The sequence below is a fragment of the Pygocentrus nattereri genome, chromosome 2 (assembly GCF_015220715.1).
Source record: "Pygocentrus nattereri isolate fPygNat1 chromosome 2, fPygNat1.pri, whole genome shotgun sequence".
Classification (NCBI taxonomy): Eukaryota; Metazoa; Chordata; class Actinopteri; order Characiformes; family Serrasalmidae; genus Pygocentrus; species Pygocentrus nattereri.
Window position 1 is genome coordinate 25,597,528 of NC_051212.1, and position 22,416 is coordinate 25,619,943.

At 40.8% G+C, this 22,416-nt stretch overlaps 2 protein-coding genes across 3 annotated transcripts in view; both read right to left on the reverse strand.

Moving 5' to 3' along the window:
* The window catches only part of nhsl2 (NHS-like 2), a 111,656-nt gene extending 100,837 nt beyond the window's left edge, over nt 1–10,819 (reverse strand). For both annotated transcript variants that reach the window (XM_037534552.1, XM_017699684.2), the window contains exon 1: nt 10,277–10,819. In XM_037534552.1, coding sequence (XP_037390449.1) covers nt 10,277–10,553 — 277 coding nt within the window. In that variant the 5' untranslated portion in view covers nt 10,554–10,819. The remainder of the gene's footprint in view (nt 1–10,276) is intronic.
* Nucleotides 10,820–16,219: 5,400 nt separating this feature from the next.
* Nucleotides 16,220–20,837, reverse strand: rps4x (ribosomal protein S4 X-linked). Its single transcript, XM_017699689.2, has 7 exons — nt 20,723–20,837; nt 20,121–20,198; nt 19,831–20,011; nt 18,578–18,675; nt 17,590–17,761; nt 16,849–17,006; nt 16,220–16,381 (listed from the first exon to the last, which is right to left on the reverse strand). Exons 1-7 carry the CDS (start codon nt 20,723–20,725, stop codon nt 16,280–16,282), a joined length of 792 nt encoding a protein of 263 aa, XP_017555178.1. The 5' UTR covers nt 20,726–20,837; the 3' UTR covers nt 16,220–16,279.
* Nucleotides 20,838–22,416: the final 1,579 nt, after the last annotated feature.

Consider the following 22,416-nt stretch of genomic DNA (forward strand, 5'->3'; position numbering starts at 1 on the left):
TCTGAGAGGAGCGGAAAGAGTAAACACAGAGCAGGATCAGTGGTGTGAGAGAGACTGTCTTTTCCAAAGCCCTGTCAAAATATGGCGAAGGAAAGGAAAGGAACAGTATTTGGTAAAGTAATGGAAAAGCTGATACAGGTCCTACCATTAAAAATGGACAGTACGAACAACATTTCCGGCCACCTAATCATGTTCTGTGAAGTGTCCTGCACTTTCGAGATGTGCAGAGCTAATCTCAGCAAAACAAATCACAGAAAGAAGAGACAGCAATGTCTGGACTACACTGACTTTGCAGACACCTTGTCTTCTTATGAAAGTAGTAAAGTTTGATTTCTATATAACCTTTATCTTAAGTACCTGCTGTTAACATAAGCAGCAGTTTGCTAAGACCATGGGTATATTTTATAACATTTAGCTTCATGGTCATCAAAGTGTCTTCCTTGGCAAGAAGAGTAGGTTTTGCCTAAATAATAATTTGACAGTTCTTTTTTCTAAAATGTTGTTAAAAGCATATATTGAAAATATATAGGTGGTTTAAACAGCTGAAAGGTTTGAGTGCTGATGAATGCTGACATTTAGGCCTGTCATAAATGGTACATAATATCCGCATCACAATTATTTAAGATGATTTCAATTATCTTCCACAGTCATTAACTTTCACAATGATATGTTTATGTTAGAACAAACAGAATGTGAATTGAGTGCGTTTCAGCTGTTTGGATGAGATAAATACATCTAAATATAAGAAGGTAGAAAACACATTTACTGAGACACAGTCACAGTTCTTACAAAAACCATCTAACTGCTGCTAACACCTTTAGAAGGCAGAGGTGAGTGATGTTTGTTTATTTGAGTTTGAGCTGTGTCTGTCATCAGTGTCAGTTGGGAGCTACTAAGTACTGACTTGGAATAATTATCCAATCTGGCCACTTTAAGCTTGTATAGCTTAACGCCTTAATAGCATTACCTACATACAATAGCATTCAAAGAACAAAAAAGACAATTAACGTCTTTCTGCAGACTTATTTAAAACATTTTCATTATACAAGAAAATAAAACATTTCTTCCCTGTAAAACTGTTAACGGATTAACTAGGGAACAATAAGGAGTGAAAGGGAGGCAGTAAGAACCCCCTCCTTAGGCCCAGCTTAACAAAACAGATGTTCTGACTTGCGGTAAAAAACTTTATGACTGGCACACCAAAAAATTAACTAAATAAAAAATTTGGACTACTATTTCTAAAGTTAAACATAAAAAGTCACCACTCAAGTTTGAAACAAAGCTGTATCATCCTTTGTCAGCAGTGATGTGCGAAATGTCTACTTCGCATAAAGTCATCAGAGGTAAGATGGGAAAAGACATGTAATGGCAGTATGCTTTAGCCTAGGATGCTGGAAGGTTTGGGTTTTAAGGTCTGATGCTTTCTTCCATTTTTATTATGTGCATTTCAGCTGCAGATTTTAGATTTTACTGTGTCACCTTTATAAGGGTCGATGTTTTGCTTGTGAAGAGCAGATGCACACTTTAAAGGAAAGTTTTGGATTTGTTATTGGGTTTATGTTAACCTGTTTTTTTTTTTTTTTTGTGAATGTGTGCGTAATCTTGCAATTGTTTAGTCTCGACAGGAAAAAAACATGCAAGTTATTTATTTTTTTGCTGTGCCAGTAATAAAGTTCCTACCGCAAGTCAAAACAGCTGTTTTGTTTTTTTAGTTTAGTGGTTCAGGCAACATAAAACACAACATAAAACACATGCTGATGTGCCCAACACCAAGATTACTATGCTGCCACAAAGGTGCTTCATAACCAGATGTGATATAGTAAAAAAAAAACACAGCCAGGTAAAGATCTACCAAACATTTGAGCCCAGGAGCTGATAACTTGATGACCTGGGCCTGCCCCCGCTGTGAAAACTCCCCAAAAAGACAGCCGGCACACGGACAGCACAATTGCAGCTTGATATCAAAAAAGAGAGCACAAATGCCACAATAAAAAACAGCATTAAGCACAATAATATAATTTTTATGGATGCTGACTTGATGATCCAGTTCACCTCAGGTTTTGTAAATCTTACATGTTTCAATCACAATATGTTCCATCAATGTTTTAAATAAAAAAGGGGGACAAACAGACAGAAACTGCATTTTATGGGTACCATGAAAAGGAGTTAAACTGGTAATTGGCAATGTTTATATGGCAATTAAATGTCAGCTAAAATTTCATGATCAAGACTAGTCTGCTGACACACATTAAGGGAATAAAATAGGTGTTGCACCTTCAGTTTTGCAGTGTGTTAAAGTTCTATAAACTGACAAAGAAAACACTCATTTACTTCAAAAACATTTAGAAAGAAAACAGGTGGGCCTAAAGTTTGGACTGACAATGTAAATGGTGAGTATTTCAGGAAAACAAATGTTCAGCGCTGGTGTGTTATTCCTATCAATAATGATACAGAGACACTTGATATTGATATTATGTTCACTCTCCCTGTTTTTTTTCAGCTTTCAGTCCTGGAATGTGGAAATAATCATCACTCATAAAATTTCATTTTACCCATTTTTAGAAAAAAATGTTTTTTACTATGTGACCGATTCTTAATTAATAGGCTGATCACATTACATTTTCTTTATGGTAAAGTAAAAAAAATATTTTTTTTTATATAAGTTAAAATTTGTAAGTTTACGTTAAGAAAAAAAAATCTTATTCTAAAGTTTCATAGATATGAGATTTTGTTCTGACACAGTGCATATGGACCTCTGTTGCACTGTTACAATGTTGTGTCAGAGTGGGAGTAAATACAGTGCAACAGAGAGCCACATGGTGTGTGTCATCAGCCCCAGAGCCAGACACTCTGCAGCCAAGAGAATCTGCACCACTGGCCAGAGTCTGACAGGACACAAGACCAGGAAAGACAAATGCTGTACTGCACATGTTCAACATAAAACACACACATTCGCTTGTTTTTATACATAAGGGCATATGTATTATATGTGTCTTAACCCTAATCTTAACATTAACATCCAAAATAGTTTTAGCATTTCAGTTTTAAAGAACTAAACATGGTGCTTTTGTGATTTAAAAAACACTCTGGTTTTCCTACACAGTCAGAACACTTCTGTCCTGAAAATGAATGAAAACAGATACGCCTACACACATACTCACACTCCACTCTGAAAAAAACATCATGACTGAGTTTATACAAGCACACAAACACAGATTTTCTTCCGCTTTAAGGACAGGGTCTTAATGTAGCCTGCAGACTGACACACGTTTTGTTATGAAACTTTTCCCTGAGGCGAGATGACATCATAACGAACACTAATGCAGTTACTGTTTTAGTCAAAATGACAGCCCAGCCATGCAGCCATGTAAACCCCACAACACGCCACCAGGCATGACTTTCCCATGAGAGAGAGAGAGAGAGAGAGAGAGAGAGAGAGAGAGAGAGAGAGATTGAGAGAGATGTACAGACAGAGAAGAAGAGAAATACAGAGAGAGTAAGCAAGAAAGTGAGAAAAGCGAGCAAGCAAGGCAGAGAGTATGTGAGAGAGACAGAGAGTGGGAGGGAGAGAGAAAGAACATGAGAAAGTGAGAGAGAAGAAAAGGAGTGAGAAAGAGTGAGAAGAGAGCAAGAAGGAGCGAGAGTATGAGACAGAGAGAGAGAAAAAAGAGTGAAAGACAGAGAAAAAGAGAAATACAAAAAGAGAAAAAGCAAGAAAGTGAGAGAAAAGTGAGCAAGCAAGGCAGAGAGTATGTGAGAGAGACAGATAGAGGTAGGGAGGGAGATAGAAAGCGAGGGAGAGAGAAGAAAAGGAGATAGAAAGAGAGAGAAAGTGAGTAAGAAAGAGAGAAGAAAGCAAGAAAGAGTGAGAGTATGAGACTGAGAGAGAAAGACAAAGAAAGTGAGAGAGAAAGACAAGAGCACAAGACAGCAAGAGTAAGTGAGAGTGAGTGAAGGAGAGAGAGAGACATGGAGGAGAAGGAGAGAGAGAGCGCTTGGAAGTGCAGCTCTGGACCTGTTGCGCAACTGTTGCTTTTCATTTCAGTTGACAAATTGATTCCTTTTGTGCTCGCTGTTGCATCCTTGAAAGGGACGTAAGGGCCAAGAAGAGTCCAGAATGAAGGCGTTACAGGGAGGTTAATGTAGAACTACATTAACTTCTGGTTGAGACATTCCTCCGCACATGATGCCTCGCTTAAGTCTTTAAGACAAAAAGGTTGATGTGGCTTTCTTTTGGCATGTAACACAGCTGGAATGTTGCCACGGAAACCAGAGGCTGAGCCAAGAGAGCAAAAGAGGAGAAAAATGACATGATTTGAATTACAGAAAAAAAAGAAAAAAAAGTTTTGCAGCACACAAGAGGGGACTCGGGCACACGGCCAAGGCAGGAAGTTGTTAATAGTTTCTTCTGCATTTCACCTGAATTTATCTTTCCCGCTAGAACGATTTCCCTCACTCTATTCAGGCAAGGCCCACTTTCTCTCTCTCTCTCTATCACTCCCACTATCTCTCCTACTCACTCTCACTTCCTCTCACTCCCTAACTTTCAGGTTCACTCTTTCTGCCCCTCTTCTCACTTCACTCAGCCTTTTCTTTTTCTCATTCTCTCCTTCTCATTACGACTGCACTTAATCTTTCTGACTACAAAACGACACATAAAAAAAGAACACTAGTTCTCCTCAGCCAGAAAAAAGCTATAGCAGTGTGTCTGTCTTCAGAACAGGCTCCTGTCACAATTAATCTTCAAACCCATTAGTCCATACATTATTAATCTCAAGGCTAGACTCTCTATAAGCATGAATGAGCTATACATTAAGACCCTTGCCTTGAGTGTTTGAGTGAAACTCTCAACAAGGAAAAATAAATGCATATGTCACAAGCTCCATATACACTGTTTGACTGAATTTCACAGTAGAGAAATAGTGGAGCCTTGGACCTTAGACCACACAAGGGTTTGGAAAATATTCAAGCATGTCGATCACTGTGATATGCCTTAAGTAAGTGATGAGAACAGACAGAAAGAAAGGGATGTGTCATGTTGGACTGCGTAGGAAAGTTAAAGGGCCTGTATCTTCCTTCTTTTCCCTTGCAATCTTACTTTTCACCTCCAGCTCCACTCATGATGCTCCTGAGGGTGTATCTACCAAAAACAGTTATAATTAATTTATCTTTATAGAATAGAATTGGCTGTTTTTGTTTCTGTGTGATAAGTAACCACAACAGAGCTGATTGGCTGCCCTGTATTGTCCTTCATTCAAAAGCACACCGAGAAGAAATACTCCATATAACCCCAGCATGAAGAGGCGCGACTAAACTGATGTGGCCTTAATAGGCTGGAAGCATGACATCACAAAAACAATTCATTCAAAACAGGCTTTTTAAAGTTTATATAAAATGTATGGGGAGTGAACGGTATGTTTTGAAACTTGGACTTGATTTCTACTGACTTTCAACACATGGCAGTGAGTTAGTGATCAGTCTCACTAGCCTCCCTGAACCACAACAAGCACCGTCCTCATCCACTATTAATTGATCCTGGATTAGTCACTTAGTCTCCCAGCTGCTTATAATGCAGGCTCAGTATCATGGTTCCACAGTGATTTTTGTAGTGATATCTGGTTGGTTATCCAAATAAGGAATTGCTAATGTCTAGCAATATATGCAGTCAAACTATTAGAGTTCATTATAAAGGTGGGCAAAATGACAAGGTTTATTGTTATCATGTTAAATTCCAGCACAGTATGCTTTTCTGAGTATACTGTGGATATCGTAGTATTGTAGTAATTGTAGCCTGTTCTTTCTAATGTATGTGGGATTCACCCTGCTGACTCAATAACAGAGAGCTTGTTAATGTTACTGATTCCCAAATGATGCATATTTAATGTAGGGCTGGGCAATATGTCAAATATGCTTCTCTGAGCATATCATGGCCATCGTCAGTCTTTAAAAACTGACCAACTGCATGTCTGATTACAAAGAGAGTATGATTTTGGCCTGTTTACTTGGATTTAGTGCCTCACAGTAGGTGAAACAGTGAATATATCACTGTATTCATCGTCTTTGATAGTATTTTTAATGTAGCACTACTTTGCCTTTTCCAGTTTATCAGATGTCAGAAAAAATATACTGTGACATTTCGCGTATCATAGAAACATCCTGAAGTATTGCAAAACTACATTTTTGCCATATCACATACCTCTAATCGGCATATTTCCCAATGTATTTTTGCCGTGCTACACCCACATAGTTTTACCTGATGACTAAAGGCAATATAAATAATGGCAATTAACAATCTTATTGTCCTCCTTTTCCATTGCACACAACTCTTAAAGTACAATCCTGAGGTGGCCAAACAGGCTGATTTGCTATCTTGCTTCCTAGCTGTTGATACTTAGCAGCTCCAAACTGATGACAGACACAGCTTAAGCTCAAATAAACAAACATTACTCACTACTGCCCTGAAGGTGTTTTAACACCAGTAAGATGTTTCACTGTTTTTCATAAGACCAATAACGTGTCTCAATAAATGTGTTTTTTTGCTTTTTTCTTACATGTATTTTGACCACACAGGTCCCAATTCTGTTTGCAGTGAGCTTAATTAATTGGGATCAGACACTTATGTAATAATTGTGAAAGGCTTAGTTATAACAACAAGCTGTGCACTTGGAAACCATTCACCAAACAAACTTGTACCCCAGATTCCCCTTGAGTGAATCCTTGCCCTGCCCATTGTTCCCAAGAAAAAAAGACTCAGCAGTGGAGGACCAAAGCGAGGAACTGTCAAGCTGGAAATGAAGACAGAGATAGCATTTCCACCTATTTATATCTTAGATGCGAGTTAGAGACAGGGCCAGTTGGTATCCCTGCTATACTCTCACTACATTTTCTCAGCCAATCAAGTGCAGTGTGTTAGTTGAAGAAACTAGCCAATAAAGCTTTTTCAGTGTATTTAGGCCTACGGTTTCTATCACTTCCTTCTATTTGTCTATGTTAGTTTGATCTAGAAATAATGCTCACTGCATTACACTATCCTATGACACGAAACACATTACACACTGAAACATAAACTAGTGTGTTATACTTCCCTCACTATTCCATACACATGAATGGCTTTACCCTGCTTTCATGTGGTCTTGGTTTTATGTGTTAAACTATGTTTTTCACCAGCAGGCACCACAAGAATGGCCTTCAAGGTCATCAAAATTTTTGATGCATCACAAATTAATTGAGCTGTGACATAAATGATATTTTCATCATGGTGGAGCACAGCAGCGAGCAGGTAAACAACGAAAAACAATCAAATAAACTATAAATATAATAAATCCGTAAAAGTAAAGTGAATTTTAAACATGCATAGTTAAACTCATGCATGGTGCCTCTCACATAAGCCACATGAACGTTGGATGAACAATCTCCTCCTTGGAGAAATCTACTGCCCCACTTGCAATTTAAAGCAGCATTAGCCACGCCCAACTTCCAGCGTGGATAGAGGAATACTTGGAATACCTGACCAAGGATTTGCTGCCTCTAAGCTGCTGCTTCACCTCCTGTCCTCATCAGACAGCCACCAGTGGGATCTGGACTACCACACTGTGGAGGAAGAGGCAGCCCTGCCAAAGAATTTGCAGCCTATCGGCATCTGTTTCCGGCATCTTGAACTTGTCAGAGCATGGCAATTACGGAACAATTAGCCTAAATAAATACAGTTGGGTCGTGTTCCAGTTAACTTTATAGGCCTAATCTACTATTTCTACTGTGAGCTATCAGACAAGATTGATAAGGACAGAAAAAGATACGCTGAAGTTGGACTGTGCCATCACTTGTGGTCAGCTGTGATGGATTAAGGACAAAGTTGAGAAGTAGTTTCCTCCACTAAGACAAAGGAAGCGGACAAGGGAAATATTCTGCTCTTCTTCAGCTTAGCAACACTGAGTAGCGTAGGAGGTATGAGAGGGAGTGCATGCCAAAACTCTGGAGCAGAAAATGAAAAAGATGAAGAGGAAATAGTGTAGTTCATGATCGTTAATTTGACAGATGAATGTGATGGAGATGAATACGCTGTAAGGAGTGTCCAGAGTACTTTGTTTGCTGTTAATTAAGGACTGACAAGAGGTCTATTCACCCTGAAATCTGGAGTGCTGTCAAATGACTCCACCGGCCACACAGATTTCTCTTGTTTATGCGAGTGAATCTCTTGCTTGTACTGGACTCTATAGCCGTTCTATGGTTAAAATCTTTTGTGGACACATAATAAATGCCTGTGGCATTTCACTCTCTCTCTGCACTGTAGCTTAATTATTTTGGAAAACCTAATAGTATCCGTTGGCAGCCGCCCAGCAGATTGATGCAAACAGACAGCGCTTCCTTTTCATTAACATCACTCTGGGAGTTGGCGCATACGTCTATTATGGCCGTTCTCATTTCTCCAAAACACACAATTAGAAACGTGCACAATAAGTACCTGACGAAAAATGCCATGAGAGTGAGCCAGATTACTCCATTCAAGAGTAAAAAATCTTCTGTGTACGTTTTTATTAGAAGCACCATGGTCGGGTTTCATGTTTACTTTTTCTCCAAACAATGAAAAAAAGTGACAGCAGTGTAAAGTGGGGTGAATTCAGGTAAAATGGGACATCGTATTAATAGCAAATAAGATAATGTGGGGCAAATAGTTTGGGTGGGCAATATGGCAAAATTGTAACATTCATGATATGCATCGTAATATTTCATCTTCTTCTGAGGTTTTCTATAAGAGATAAAAAAGAAACAGCTCTGCCAAATTTAAAAACAAGAGTAGCAGAAATAAATAGACTATGTTTCTTTAACAATTCGCATACTGCACTGCACTAAATGCATTTAAACAGGCCTAATTATGCTTGCTTTGTAATGAAGCCTGTAGTTGTTTCGTTTGAAGCGGAGCTCCAAGGATTTAAAACAAATCTTAATGCAATCACTGAGATGTAACAAAATTCCTCCAGACTGATCTGATGTAAAACGGTTCACTGTAGAGAAGCTTACTGACTCAAAGTTCTTTACAATGGTAGTAACAGAAACCAGGGGTTTCAATGTCTACAGTGCAATTATAGTCATTTTATCTACTATTATCTAAAATGAACGGCGAACCTATATGTGAGATTTTATTTTGTACCTCTCTGCCCTGAATATATATAGTGTTTAAAAAATACATTTCACTCTTAAAACTTTGCTAAAACCATCACCCAGGCATCAGGAAACATATTCATGACAAATTTGTGTTATCATTTTCTGCAAGGTAGCTTTTGGTGGCATCTAGAGGCCAGACATCTGGTTCCTATCACCATCATGGCAAACAATTCTGGCTGGGTTAGTTTCTCTAGATTGTATAATTTCACATCCGACCATTTGGAATACCATTCTTTACATTTTAACAATAGAACTGTACAGAAATTTTGAAAGAACAGCTGAATTCACCTCATCATGACAATATCCGCAATAAGCTCAGAAAAACAGAGCATTGTAAGGTCATTTCTCACTGTAGTGATAAACATGGTCACCTCACCCACCTCTATACGTCACAGACCCTGCCCATCTAGAAGGATCACACTAGCAAGCACAAGCTGGAATAAACAAGAGTTTGGCACAGCGACCCCTACTACCTGAATCCCCCATTTAAACTTCTTTCATGTACTGTGCAAGAAGAAAACTCATAATGCAATAGACTCATATGTGCTACACACAACAAAAAGGGTTCCTTACTAAAGGCAGTGGTTCTATTTAGAGCCATGATTTCTAAGCATTTCATACTTAAATGGTTCTTTGCATGGGAAAATGTTTCTTTAGATTGATGGAGAATGTTTTGTATATAAATTTTTTTGAAAAGGCAAAAGGGGTTATGCTACTGTGAGAACCCGTTTGGTGCGATACAGAATCATTTTCAAAAAGGTTCTCCATCAATCTGAAGAACCACTTCACTGTGCAAAGAAACATTTGAGCATGAAATGTTTCCATATACAACTCATGTTTCTAAACAGAACCTTCCCCTTGCTAAAGAACCCCTGAAGAACCATCTTTTTAGCTGTGAACTAATGTGATAAAAAGCCATTTCCAGACATGCTGAACTGTCCTAAAGCCATCCAGCAGTCCACTGCCTCCCATCTACTGGAGCACAGAGCAGCAACAGCTGAGATATTTCGCCCAGATAAGACAACACCGGCCTTGAACTTGACTTAAAGTAATAAGTGACCAATGGAGGAATCAGACTGGCCACTCAGACTGGAAGTAAACGCGCGGGTCTTACTTTTCAGCGGCGGCTTGCTGGCGAGCACTGAGATGTGCCTTTGCAGACTGATAACTTTACTCTCCAGCGTCCCGGAGCGATGACAAATGGAGGCGAGTTCGCCCTCGAGCTCCTCCAAGATGCTGACCGAAAGCCTGGACAAATCCGCGAGCTGCCGGAGCGCGGAGCACAGGGTGAAGCCGCACACGTCCACCAAGTCCGAGAAGATAGCGCCCCGAGCCTTCGGCGCACTTTTGCACACATCTTTGGGCGCTATGGCGCGCTTGCAAAACGGCATCTCCTCTCCTTCTCTCTCTGCCTCCCTCTCTCCGTCTCTCCCTCTCTCCGCAGTTCCGATTAGTCTAGCTGGTGCGGGTTTCTCCTTGCGATGAACTCCGCTGTTGGAGAAGCGGAGAGGCGCGACTAGAGCGGAGGTAGTTGTAGTGCAGTGCAGCCGAGTGTCCACTGGGCGGAGCTGTGCTGCATAACAGTGCAGCAGGATCAGTCCTCCAGCATCGAAACCTACCCGAGAGCTTTCAAACGCTCCACGCACTTCAGCCACTGCGGCGCTTTAGCCACAGAGCTCGGTTTAGCTACTCAGCGGTCACCCAACTGAACCGCTTGCTTCGACGCGCGCATGCGCACTTTCTCGTGCGGCGACCGTCCGTGGAGCCTAAAACAAGTGAAAGTGCTGTTAGGCCAGTGATATAATGCCTCAAGCAATGTAGACTGGTAAGATTTACAAAGCCGGTCAGAGTTTAAAACGGGTCGTTTCTAAAAAATAAAACCTACTGAGCCAGAGTTCTTCACAGTGGTGGTGATAGGAACCAGACGTCCAAAGCATTTAAAAACTACCTCTCAGAAAATCAATATATAATAAAACGATCTCGAACACATTGTCTGATGCCTGAGACATCGTTTTATGATACTTTTGAGACAAGGTTTTAGCCTAAACAGTATTTTAAAATGTGTAAGGCAAATATAGTACCCAAAGAAAACACAGCTCTTTAGATTTGCCTGTTTTGCTGCTGTCAACTTTTACATATTCAGAAACGTGTAGGTTTGGTCACTTTGGATGGTAAAGAAAATGACCATATTTGCATTGTAGACATCGCGACAGCTCGTTCCATTCACCGCCTCTGCAAAATGAGTTTCATTCAAGGTTAATTTTCCATGAGATTCTCTGCCATCCACATTTTCACACCAAACCACTCAGAATGACTTTCATGACTGAATGATACAAAAAAAGATGGAGGAATTCCTCTTTAACCAATCCTCCAAAAAACAACCTTCAGGAGAAAAGTATATCATGCCCAACTAATACTCAAGTATCTTTGCTTCCTACAGAAACTACAGTGGTACGTCTTACATCCAGCATCTCTCTATCGGCGTAGAAACTGTTTGTTTGGCACTTTTCTTTTTTTTTATGAAAAAAAAAAGTACAACGTACAGGTAACTCAGTGGTAACACACACCTCTGTATATTTGGTATGTTTACCGTAAAAAGGGCTCTGGTCTGTTTTTAGGACAGGTGTGCTGTTTGTGCTGTCCTTAGTCTTAGGAGCCACCAGTCTTTTGTGAAGCTGTTACACTTCAGATAGAAAAGTATAGAACATTTTCTTTCAGATGAACAAAACCAGCTATTAAAATGAAACAGGTTCCCAGAACTGCAGTCTCAGCTGACATCTCAATAACTCAGACTGAAGGTCAGAGGACTGTGAGCACGCAGTTTGGCCTACAGCTCATGTCCGAGTTTGCGAGCGATGAGTTTTAACAGCTGCACTTGGAGACCGTAAAGCAAAAATTCCAACGTTGGAAAACCGCAGCCAGGTTCAGCAATGAAAAAACCACCCTCCTTCCTCCACATGTTCGCCCCTCCCAAAGCTCACATCTGGTGCATGTGGGAACCCCCAACCTAAAGCAGGACTTGGCTCACCTAGATGTTTTGTTCATCCAGTGTCCCAGAAACAGCAGAGTGGCGAAGCAGGTATAGAAGCTACACGTCATCTACTGTCCTCTAATATTATCAACTATGCATCCATGGCTTTACATAAGTCTATCACAAGCAGTGAAGTTGACTGGAAACATCTGGAGGCCCTGCCTGGCTGCTGGAGAACCATGACTGTCTGCATTGTTCCCTCAGCCCCACCCCACTTACCCACAGCCCAAACGTATGAGCAGAAATACTCCTGGAGGACCTTTCCTTCCTTCAGATCAGCCTTCCTCCTCCTCTTCCTCCTCCCCTCTCCGTTCATTGAAACTTTTCCTTCTCATCTGGTTTTCCAACCTTTTTTCTTCTTCACTCGTCTGTTTCTGTGCTAGCTCCTATCTGCCAAATGTGATTCTGAAGCCAAAGAGCTCTTGTGTAATCAGATCAAAGTGATGTGTTTTTTTCTTTTTCTTTTGCACAGGGAGGGATGTAAAGTGAGGCAGATCAGTGCCGGAGTCTGGCAAGCTTCATGTTTCACTTTCAAAGGGCTCTAGTGCACAAAACACAGGTCCGTATCACAGCTCCCCATACGTTCACGAAGGACTAAACACCACAGACCTGCTGCAGAAAAGCACTTCAGAAACATTTGCTCTCATATTAGATGCACTTAGACCAGTAAGTGATGTTTACATGTTTGGGACACTATCCAATAGCAAAACTCACAAAGCAGCCTGAGGTAACAAAATATTTCCAAAGCCCATCAGGAAGGACCAAAAGATGACGTATAATGTATATTAAACTCAAGGACACAAGGCCCTGGATGTGTGCGTGTGTTTTACTCTGGCCCCATGCCCCAGCAGTGTGTGTTGGACAGAGCTGAGCTAAGCCATGCTGTGGCACTGTGGACCAGCAGGCCAAAGGCTGCAGGAGAGACAGGCTGAAACCCAGCAGGACCCATATGGCCTTCTGGAGAAGAGCTGCTGCAAAGTAGAACACAAACACACTCACATGCAGGTATACATTCCTCCTTGGATATAGGTATTCTAGGTCAATTACTTTTGGTCTACAATCTATTTGTGGCCTAATGCTGCGTTTGAACTGAGGCTCGTAACTCAGAATTCCTTACCTCTGACTAGTGAAAAATCAAAGAAAATGCCCCTCAACTGCAAATTCCTGCTTGGAAAGTCGGAATGGTGTTCTAAACTGAATACTTAGTGTATGTAGTCAAATGGCTGCTCAAACCATCAACAGAAATGATTTATAACTAGATATCATGTTAAAATGACTTTTAGCAAACAGTCGTCTAGATTAAGTTCGGCCCACGGGCTTTAAGACGCTATAGGTCAACATATGCATAGTAGTTAGTTAAACTACGACAAAGGGTGGCCAGACATCTCCGTTTTTGGTGGCCTCGGAAATGTCCTCATTTTTAACTGTGAAATAAAAACACACTGGACAGTCCTAAGAAAGACCTGGCAACAGAGCAAACGGGCAGACATCTTGCACTGTGTTGTTTTGGCCAACCACTTCTACCACTTGCTCACCTCGTTTTAGAGAATACTGCTTCTGTAAAACTCAATGAGCAAGCGTCAAGCGAATCGACAACGTCACCACAAACATCTTTTGAAGACAGGATGTAACCCAGCGATTAAAAGCAGGGGTGGGGTTACAGTACTGGGTGACTTTTGAGACCCTTTTTACTTAGCAGTATTTTAATGATGTATTGACTGCTGCTGCTTGTTAACAATACTTGCTTTCATGGAGGCCTGCATGGTGTTTCCTACTTTTTAGGTCGAAAATTATGAAATTCTGGCTCCGACCTCTGTGTGGAGTCAAAGACAGCGTTAGTGTGTGATTAAAATCTACTTTAGCCCAGTCACTACCAACAAACTAGCAGTACAGGCTACATGTGCGTGTGCACAGACTGCAGGCTGCTGGCCCATTTGTCATGTTGGTGTTCAAAGTGGTGCTCACTAGCGCCCTCTATGCATCCTGGCATGACTGCAAAACACCAGAGGGGCACCCACGTTCTTAATGAATAGGGGTAAACAGAGCTAAACGATTAAAAATGAAAGGTTATAATAGTTTCTAATCACTTGCCCAGACCTTTTCTTTAATTTTAGGAAACAGAAGGACGCATTTCACTAAAAGGCAAAGAAAACCCGCCTGTGTGTTTCCTCCTTTCTACAGAAAACAGACAGCGAGGGCCGATGTGTTCGCGCTCACAGGCCTCATGCGTTTTAAATTCTATACGTTTAAAAGCTCTTAAATTATAATAGTGGTGTTAAAATGTTTTACGCTGCTCTGTTTTCAGAAAATTAATGTTCTTTCACATTCAAAAACATTTAGAAACTACCGTTTTTGCTCAAATGCTTAAGCCTTTGATTGTGGCCCAGGAGCGCCCTCTAGTGTTTGAGAAACCCGGAGGACGTTACAGAGCGGGACTCAACAGCGCCCACTGTACAACTGAAGCCATAACGGATTCGGCAAGGAAGAACGGCAGCAACTCTCCGCACTAACCGCTGGAAGTTACTTTTAACATTTCGAGGGAAAACTAGCACAGGGCTACGTCTGAAAGAGTGAATCCAGACGTTTACATAGTCCGTTATTAGTCCCAGAGGCTCGGCGTCGTCAGGGGGCGCCGTTTAGCCAAGACTGAGAGGACTAGTTAAACACACACTTGTTGGTAATTTGAACTTTTTTAATACAAACGCCCTGGATGTTATTCTGTGTGTTGCTGTTTTACATTAAATGCTCACTCATATCTAATACTACTGTGAGCACTCTCTTAGCCTGTTGGCTAGCTTTAGCTATCTGCCAAGCTATTCATGCTCATGTTAACGTCAGCTAAACAAAACCGCCTTCTTACCGGATCACATTCAACCTGTGAACTTCATTTACTCGCCGTTTGTAACTGCAAAACGCACCTGCATCAGTGCGATCACTGTCTAACTATAGTCCTATAGTTTTGTGTACATCAGGCTTAGTTTTACTTCGAGAGATTTTCTGTTCTCCCATTTTTAAACACATTTTGTAGAACTAAACCACCAAAATCAGAAGTTTGAATTTGATCCCTGAAGAAAGTTTACATCCCAGTGTAAAGTAACAGGATTCAATTTAATCTAGATTTACTAAAAGTAATTAAAATGTTTAAATGTGATACTCATTTCAAGATAGGCTTAAAGATTTGTGCAACGTGATTAAAACATCTTAATTTTAAGGTGCACCCTAAGACATCGCCATTGGACCCATATTTCAAATTGGTACTTGACTTATTGCACTCCAAAAAGCAGTTTAAGTGACTCTGGGCTATCTGCATTTTATTCATTCACATATATGAAATTATATATCTAACGCTAATCCTGGCAGACTTATTACAGATGTTACATTTGGTCCAGCATGTGGATGAGACTGGTTGCCAGAGGCATCCTAATGCTCAGAGAAAGTCCCTTACCTCCAAATAGCTGCACGTTCACTGAATCCCATTAAATGACACCCTAATCAAAACGAAAAATGTAGCCAGCGCTTCATCTGTTACTGCACTATAGTTTACTACATAAAACATTAAATGCTAGTTTTGATACAGAACGCCTCCAACAGAGGACTTCCTAAATGTCAATGTTGCTATACCGTCCTAGTAGATTAAGCTGGTTTGTCTTCCATTTGAGTCACTTAAAGTCCTTATGAAATAGAGCAAGCTCACATGCTAAAGCAACAAAACCTGTTCAAATGGCTTTAGTACCATTAACTGAAGTCTTCATGCAGTTTACATATGCAGCAAGTAACAAGACAAATACTCGACTGCACTTGTTTTCTTTTTGTACAATCCATCCTGCAGTGACCGCATAGCCTGGGCCCTACAGCGCTGCAAGCTCAGTCTGATTTTAAGGTAGAGCTCTGCAATTACAATAAGACTTCACTTTGCTACCAATAAATATCCCATTACCTGAATCTTTAGACTTGCATGTCTAAATAACAACATTCAGGTAGCTTTTTACCATCACCTTCCATGTGTCTAAATAAAAACTAGTAACATTTTGTTGTAAATAATTCTTTTATTTGAAACTCAAGTGTGGGAGCCTGTTCTGAGTGGAATTAGTTGCCACTCTGCTTGGCAGCCAGTCTCTTGTCTCTCTCCTCGGCAATGGTCAGGCGAACACCCTTTCCACGAGGGATGGATACCCATGGCTTGTTGCCCTGATTAAGAAAACACTCAAATGAGTAAAAGATGTCAAATATAAACATAAAAATCAGCATTGAGCAAATTACTTTTTCTTAACTGGGCTTGACATTACACAACAATGCCTGCATTAATTTAACTTCCTCATTCAATTAAATGAGCATGCTCATTAAAACAGCACTCCACTCAATTCTGAAATCAACTCATCTCTTGCATACATTCACAGTTGCTCTAGGAATACGGACATTCTTAAATAAGAGATAGGGTTATCAAAAACAATAAACAAAATGTTCATGCTAAAATTGAGACACTTCATTTCACTATTAGGTGCGCCCAAAATCACTTTCACAGATTGTTTGGCTGTAAGTACAGGTCTGTGATTAAAAATACATACAGGGGAGGAAAAAATAACAAAAAAAAAAGTTGCATGACCAAACCACCAGGCAAATTCAGTAAGAACCATTATTCTTGCTGTCTTGCTCACCTTGCCAATGACAAAGATGTTAGAGAGCCTGGTGGCAAAGCTGTTGCCAGTGCTATCCTTTACGTGCACCACATCAAAGGAGCCAGGGTGCTTCTCTCTGTTGGTGATGACACCAATACGCCCCAAGTTAGCACCACCTGTTACCATGCACAGGTTACCTGCATACACACAAGATAGACATTAAATCAACACACATTACCAAAAGTTTTCATTTGCACTAAAACAGGCCAAACTAGCATTTTAAGTTCACAAATGAAACTAGTGCTATACTGAAAGAAAGATGACCGGCTATTTAGCACAATGAGTTATCATACTATAACATCATGGTATAACTGCGGCAGCAGCATTGAAATACAGCATGAGCACATTTACACAGCCAAATTGGCCAATTTACAAGTTGGCCAAAATCAGAAACTGGTCTACAGCATGTTTGGAGCAAACATCATCCAACTGAGATCATGCTTTCCTGGTTCAGGCATGAATAATGCCAACATGCCACCCTGAAAGCTGGTGTTGACAGTGAGTTAAGCCTTGCCACATGAACACTGACTGGCTGCATGAAAAACAAAACACTACAAAAAGATTGACAAACCCAGCATCAACAGGTTGTGAAACAATTCACATAAAGTTAGCATCTGGTGTGACTTGTACAAGCATGATAAGTTTGTTTTTCAATCAAACAAGAATTGTTGCATTTATATTTTGTCAGTGTAGATTCAGTGCAACATCAGCACTACTAACCCGTGTCAAACTTGATGAAATCTGTGACTTTGCCGGTCTCCAGGTCAATGCGGACAGTGTCATTGGCCTTGATGAGGGGGTCAGGGTAGCGGATGGTGCGGGCATCATGGGTGACCAGGTGAGGGATTCCCTTGGTGCCAATGAGGATTTTCCTCACCTTGCACAACTTGTACTATTGACAAGAGCAGGCAAATAGAAAGAGAAACATCTTTCAACCAACGTATGATTTTAAAATCTTTAATTTCAAATACTGCTTTGAACATTCTCAAATATTTTACATGTTGCTCTACTGCAGGATAGTTATTTTACTCAAAATACTGCAATAATGAAAAATACCATGGTTCCATAATTTTTTCATAGCAAGCTGCATTAAAATGTAAATCTAACTCTGGCAACCCTGATTTGGCTCTGAAGAGCAGTGAGCAGTAGCAGAAACAGCAACTTCTGAAAGTCTTAAAAATGCAAAGGAGATTTGGAATGAAGATTAATCTCCTAAAACATTTTTTAAACTGGAGCACATTACGCTCAGCCACATAACATCCAGTGTAGCCTGAATAATTTAATTCTCTATTCTCATTAGTGAACACAACAGAGCCTACTGGCTAGCTAACAAGCAATCCAGAGATGAACTTATTTGAACTGCAGTCAGAGTTAAAACTGATACTGATGCCTGGGAGGGTCTTGTGGAGTCCATTGTGTAGAGCTGGTGACCATATGCTACTGGTGTGAAGTTAGTATTTGGTTTGATAAACGTCTCCACAGAAGTGCCTGTGTTTATGAAAGTGGTAAGCCTGTCAGCTATTCTAATAAACGTTTATTAACGAGTACTCGTTGAAGGCCTCTTTAAAACATCAAAATAGTCATTAAATTTACTTTCATATATTGACAAAAGCATTTCTGTAACTTCCGCACAATATGCCAGGCTCTTTACCAACATAAGCTATGCTTGCCGCCCCAAAGCTCTGGTGCGCCAAAAGAAGCAGCTCACCTTGGCCTCCTCATTGGTGATACGGTGGACAGTGAAACGGCCCTTGGCGTCGTAGATCAGCCGAAAGTTCTCTCCAGTCTTCTCAATGCTGATCACATCTGCAACAGAACGCAACATCAAAAACAAACTCTTCTTACAGCCCCTCTCTAGATCCTGGCCTTATGGTCCAACTTTTTGTAGGTCTTTAATAAGACTTGGCTTCGCACCCTGAATCATCATCAGGTCTTGACAATGAAACACAGCAGATTTAATATCCCATTGGCAATACTTTCCAAACTCACACTGTGTGAATGAAAATGCCTCTGAGAACACTGACCAAGTGTGCCATGCTCAGCACAGCCATCTGTTAAACTGTGCTGTCAAATTACACACAATTTTTCCAATACAGACTACCAGGATTGAGCAAAAACTCAAGTTTTAGTGTATACAATTAAAAGAACTCGAGCAGTGAATTCAACGCAATTATACACCTCCTGCACCCAAGTAAAACACTACTACTGTTAATCATGGATACTCCATAAAAGCACCGAAGTCTCCAAACGCCGGTCAGTTAACTGACCAATTCTAGATGCATGGTGAGTTTTCTGCCAGCAGTCTGCAGCAGTATGACCTGTTTTAGTAGGTATTCTCCATGGCAAAAGGTCCAATACACAAGGCAATTCAATAAAGCAGCGCACCTCAACACTATTACTGTAACACTATCATTCAAGTGTCATTGGTGTGAAATTTCACGTTAAAACAGCTATGCACTGAAGAAAGCGGTCAGAGCTGGGCAATGACTATTCGTTACCATGATGAACTACAGTGACAATATGCCCTGATGGGGCCAATGGAAACACGTGTGTGTGCACCAACAGAAAGTACAGCATTCTTAACGGATATTAATGAAAATATTTTATCCCAAGTGACTTGTGATCCATTTATAACGTTTTCACAAAGAGTAAAGAACAGGGGCATTTACAAACAACGTGAGTTAAAAAAAAAGAAAAAGAAAAAAAAAAAAGTCAAAAATAGAGCATCAAAGTTCTGCCCCAACAGCCACACAGAACGCTTAGAAAAACAGTCTTTGAACCCACTTTTGAAATGAGGTGCTGATCATTTCACATCCCCTATAGCATCCCCTCTCATCCTTTCTCTGACTTCACAACTATCAACACACACTGGGTTACATACAAACAAACAATAACTCTGTTCATCAAATTGCACTGTGGAGAACATCAACCGACAGGTCCTGCTTTTAAGCCACCACTTACCCATGAACCCAGCAGGGTAGGTGATGTCAGTTCGGACCTTGCCATCAACCTTGATTAACCTCTGCATGCAGATCTTCTTGACTTCATCTCCAGTCAGGGCGTACCTGAGCCGGTTCCTCAGAAAGATGATGAGGGGCAGGCACTCCCTCAGCTTGTGGGGACCGGTGGAGGGGCGAGGAGCCTGGAGGAAAAGAAACGTTTACCACACCTGTTCTAATTAACTAAGCGAGTAATACACGCACACTTGTACAGCCATGTGGCTCTGTAGAAGGAAAAAATGAGGTACTCACAAACACTCCGGTCAGCTTGTCAAGCATCCAGTGCTTGGGCGCTGCGACGCGCTTCAGATGCTTCTTCGGTCCTCTGGCCTGAACAGAGAAGACACAGTTTGCTGTCACGCAGATCATAAACTCATTTACGCATATATGTAAACGAGAGCCGTTAACACGTAAATCGGTCCGCAGACCTGCGAAGCTCCAACCCCGGCTGGCCATTTTAACGGCTAACCGGCTAACCCAGTAGCATCGTAGTTACATACAAACCCGCGGCACAACCTGCCAACATTCATAAAACACAAGCTACGAACATCTACGATACTTATTTTATCAACCAGTCCCGATAAGCTGCCGAAAGGCCAACGGCCTGAACACCCGGAGAGGTATTGTGGCACTAGTGCAGCAGCAGCTAGCTAGCGGCGGAGCACGGACACCGAGCAGATCGAAATAAACGCTTTTAACAGCCAAAGGAAAGACATCCGGCGACAATATATGGGCTCTTAAACACATAAGATGTGTAAAAGCAATATGTTGGCGCTCCGGTTGACTAGTAACGTAGAGAAAGGCCGATGATTGTGGATAACTTTGTAGAGAAACCGAGAAAGAAATCTGCTCACCATGTTGGAGTCTGCGGGAAAGGGCCAGCCACTTCCTGTGAGAGGAAGATAAGCTGAACCAGCGCCGCTGAAGAGGCGCGTGAGGCTCAGCGTGTTCACTGAACGAGCTTCTGCCCTCTAGCGTCTGGGCTCCTCATCACAGTCAAACCCAACCCCCCTTCAGCGCACTCAGTGGCGGACGAAGAACACAAATCATGCACTTGAGTTAAAGCAGAGATACCAAAGGTAAAATATTACTCCAGTAAAAGTAGAAGTTCCTCCCTTTAGAGCGCGACTTGAGTAGAAGTACTAAAGTATTTGCCTTCAGATGTACTTAAGTATAGAAAGTAAAAGTGCTAAAAGATTAATTATGACTCTAATGTCCTATTACTGTTTTTGTAACAAGACTGGCTTCATGAATTCATTTTAGGTGAAAATACTCCAGTGTCTTTCTTGGTAAAGCAGACTTTTAATAGAATGTCATTAATTAGTGACACTGATCTCTATTAGAATGATGTGATCGTGAAGCACAAAACACTGAGGGCAAACAGGGTTCATTAGGTAGAACCAAGTCCCTCTGAAATAACTTTTCGGTTTCAGTTTAAGATTTATTTGTAACTTAATTACAAGTTTAAGTTTAATAAAACTTGTTTTCAACACAGGTTCACAAATACGTTTTCCTTTACTGTGTTGCATCTGTAGGTCTCTGTTCATAAACATAAACTAGCCGAAACTAAGTCACTACAAAATGAAAGTGTTTGTATAAATTCTGAAAAAAGACACATCACTGGCGACCTGTCCAGGGTGTATCCTGCCTTCCGCCCGATGACCGGTGGGATAGGCTCCGCCATACCCCCCGCGACCCTGATGGAGAAGCGGCTTAGAAAATGGATGGATGGATGGAAAAGACACATCAGTTACGACTGCATATGTGTACAGATTTCTATATTGTGGTCTATTTACACAAAGTTCATCATTTAGGTGACGTATGTGCTCCCAAACTTTTACACTGCTGCACTGACGTTGAACCGTGTCCTGCACTGGGTCGGTATGACCAACAGGTCAAAACAAGCACAATACAAAAGTGAGAATGGAATGACAGATTTCACATAATGTAGTGGAGTGAAAAGTCAGATATTTGACTTTGAAATGTAGTGGAGTGAAAGTAAAAAGTCACCCAAAATGGAAATACTTCAGTAAAGTACAGATACACAAAAAAACTACTTAAGTACAGTAACGAATTACATTTACTTAGTTACTGTCCAGCACTGAACGCACTATAGCTTTCAAACCCACCTCTGATAAGTTTTAAAGCTACCACAATTATTTTTTCCATGAGGTGCACATGACGTTTGTATGGGTTTATGTGCAAAAAAAACAACAACCCATTCTTTACACGACCGTCAAGCTGTGCCTTTACATGAACATTTAAACCCAAACTAAGATTTATCATGGCATTAATTAATCATGTTATCTAATGTTCTGTAGCCTCACTGGTTTGCCAGAATTCACAAGATTGCATCCTTATTTAGTTTCTTCCCACAACATTCCTTCACTACAATACCCAGCATGCACAACTTTCCGCTAAAATCCCACTTATGTGGTTTTCACAAAGACTCTGACATTTACCAGCGCTGTCTCATTTGGAATTTGTTGTTAGGTAAGAACAGAATCTACTCACACTCAGGAGCACCTTTTTCTTAGGTCCTCTCTCA

Coding starts and splice junctions, on each gene's coding strand:
- rps4x (XM_017699689.2), bottom strand. Junction 20,012..20,120: donor ACAAGCTGACCGGAGTGTTT/GTGAGTACCTCA, acceptor CTTTTCCTCCAG/GCTCCTCGCCCCTCCACCGG. Junction 17,762..18,577: donor TCACCAATGAGGAGGCCAAG/GTGAGCTGCTTC, acceptor TCTTGTCAATAG/TACAAGTTGTGCAAGGTGAG.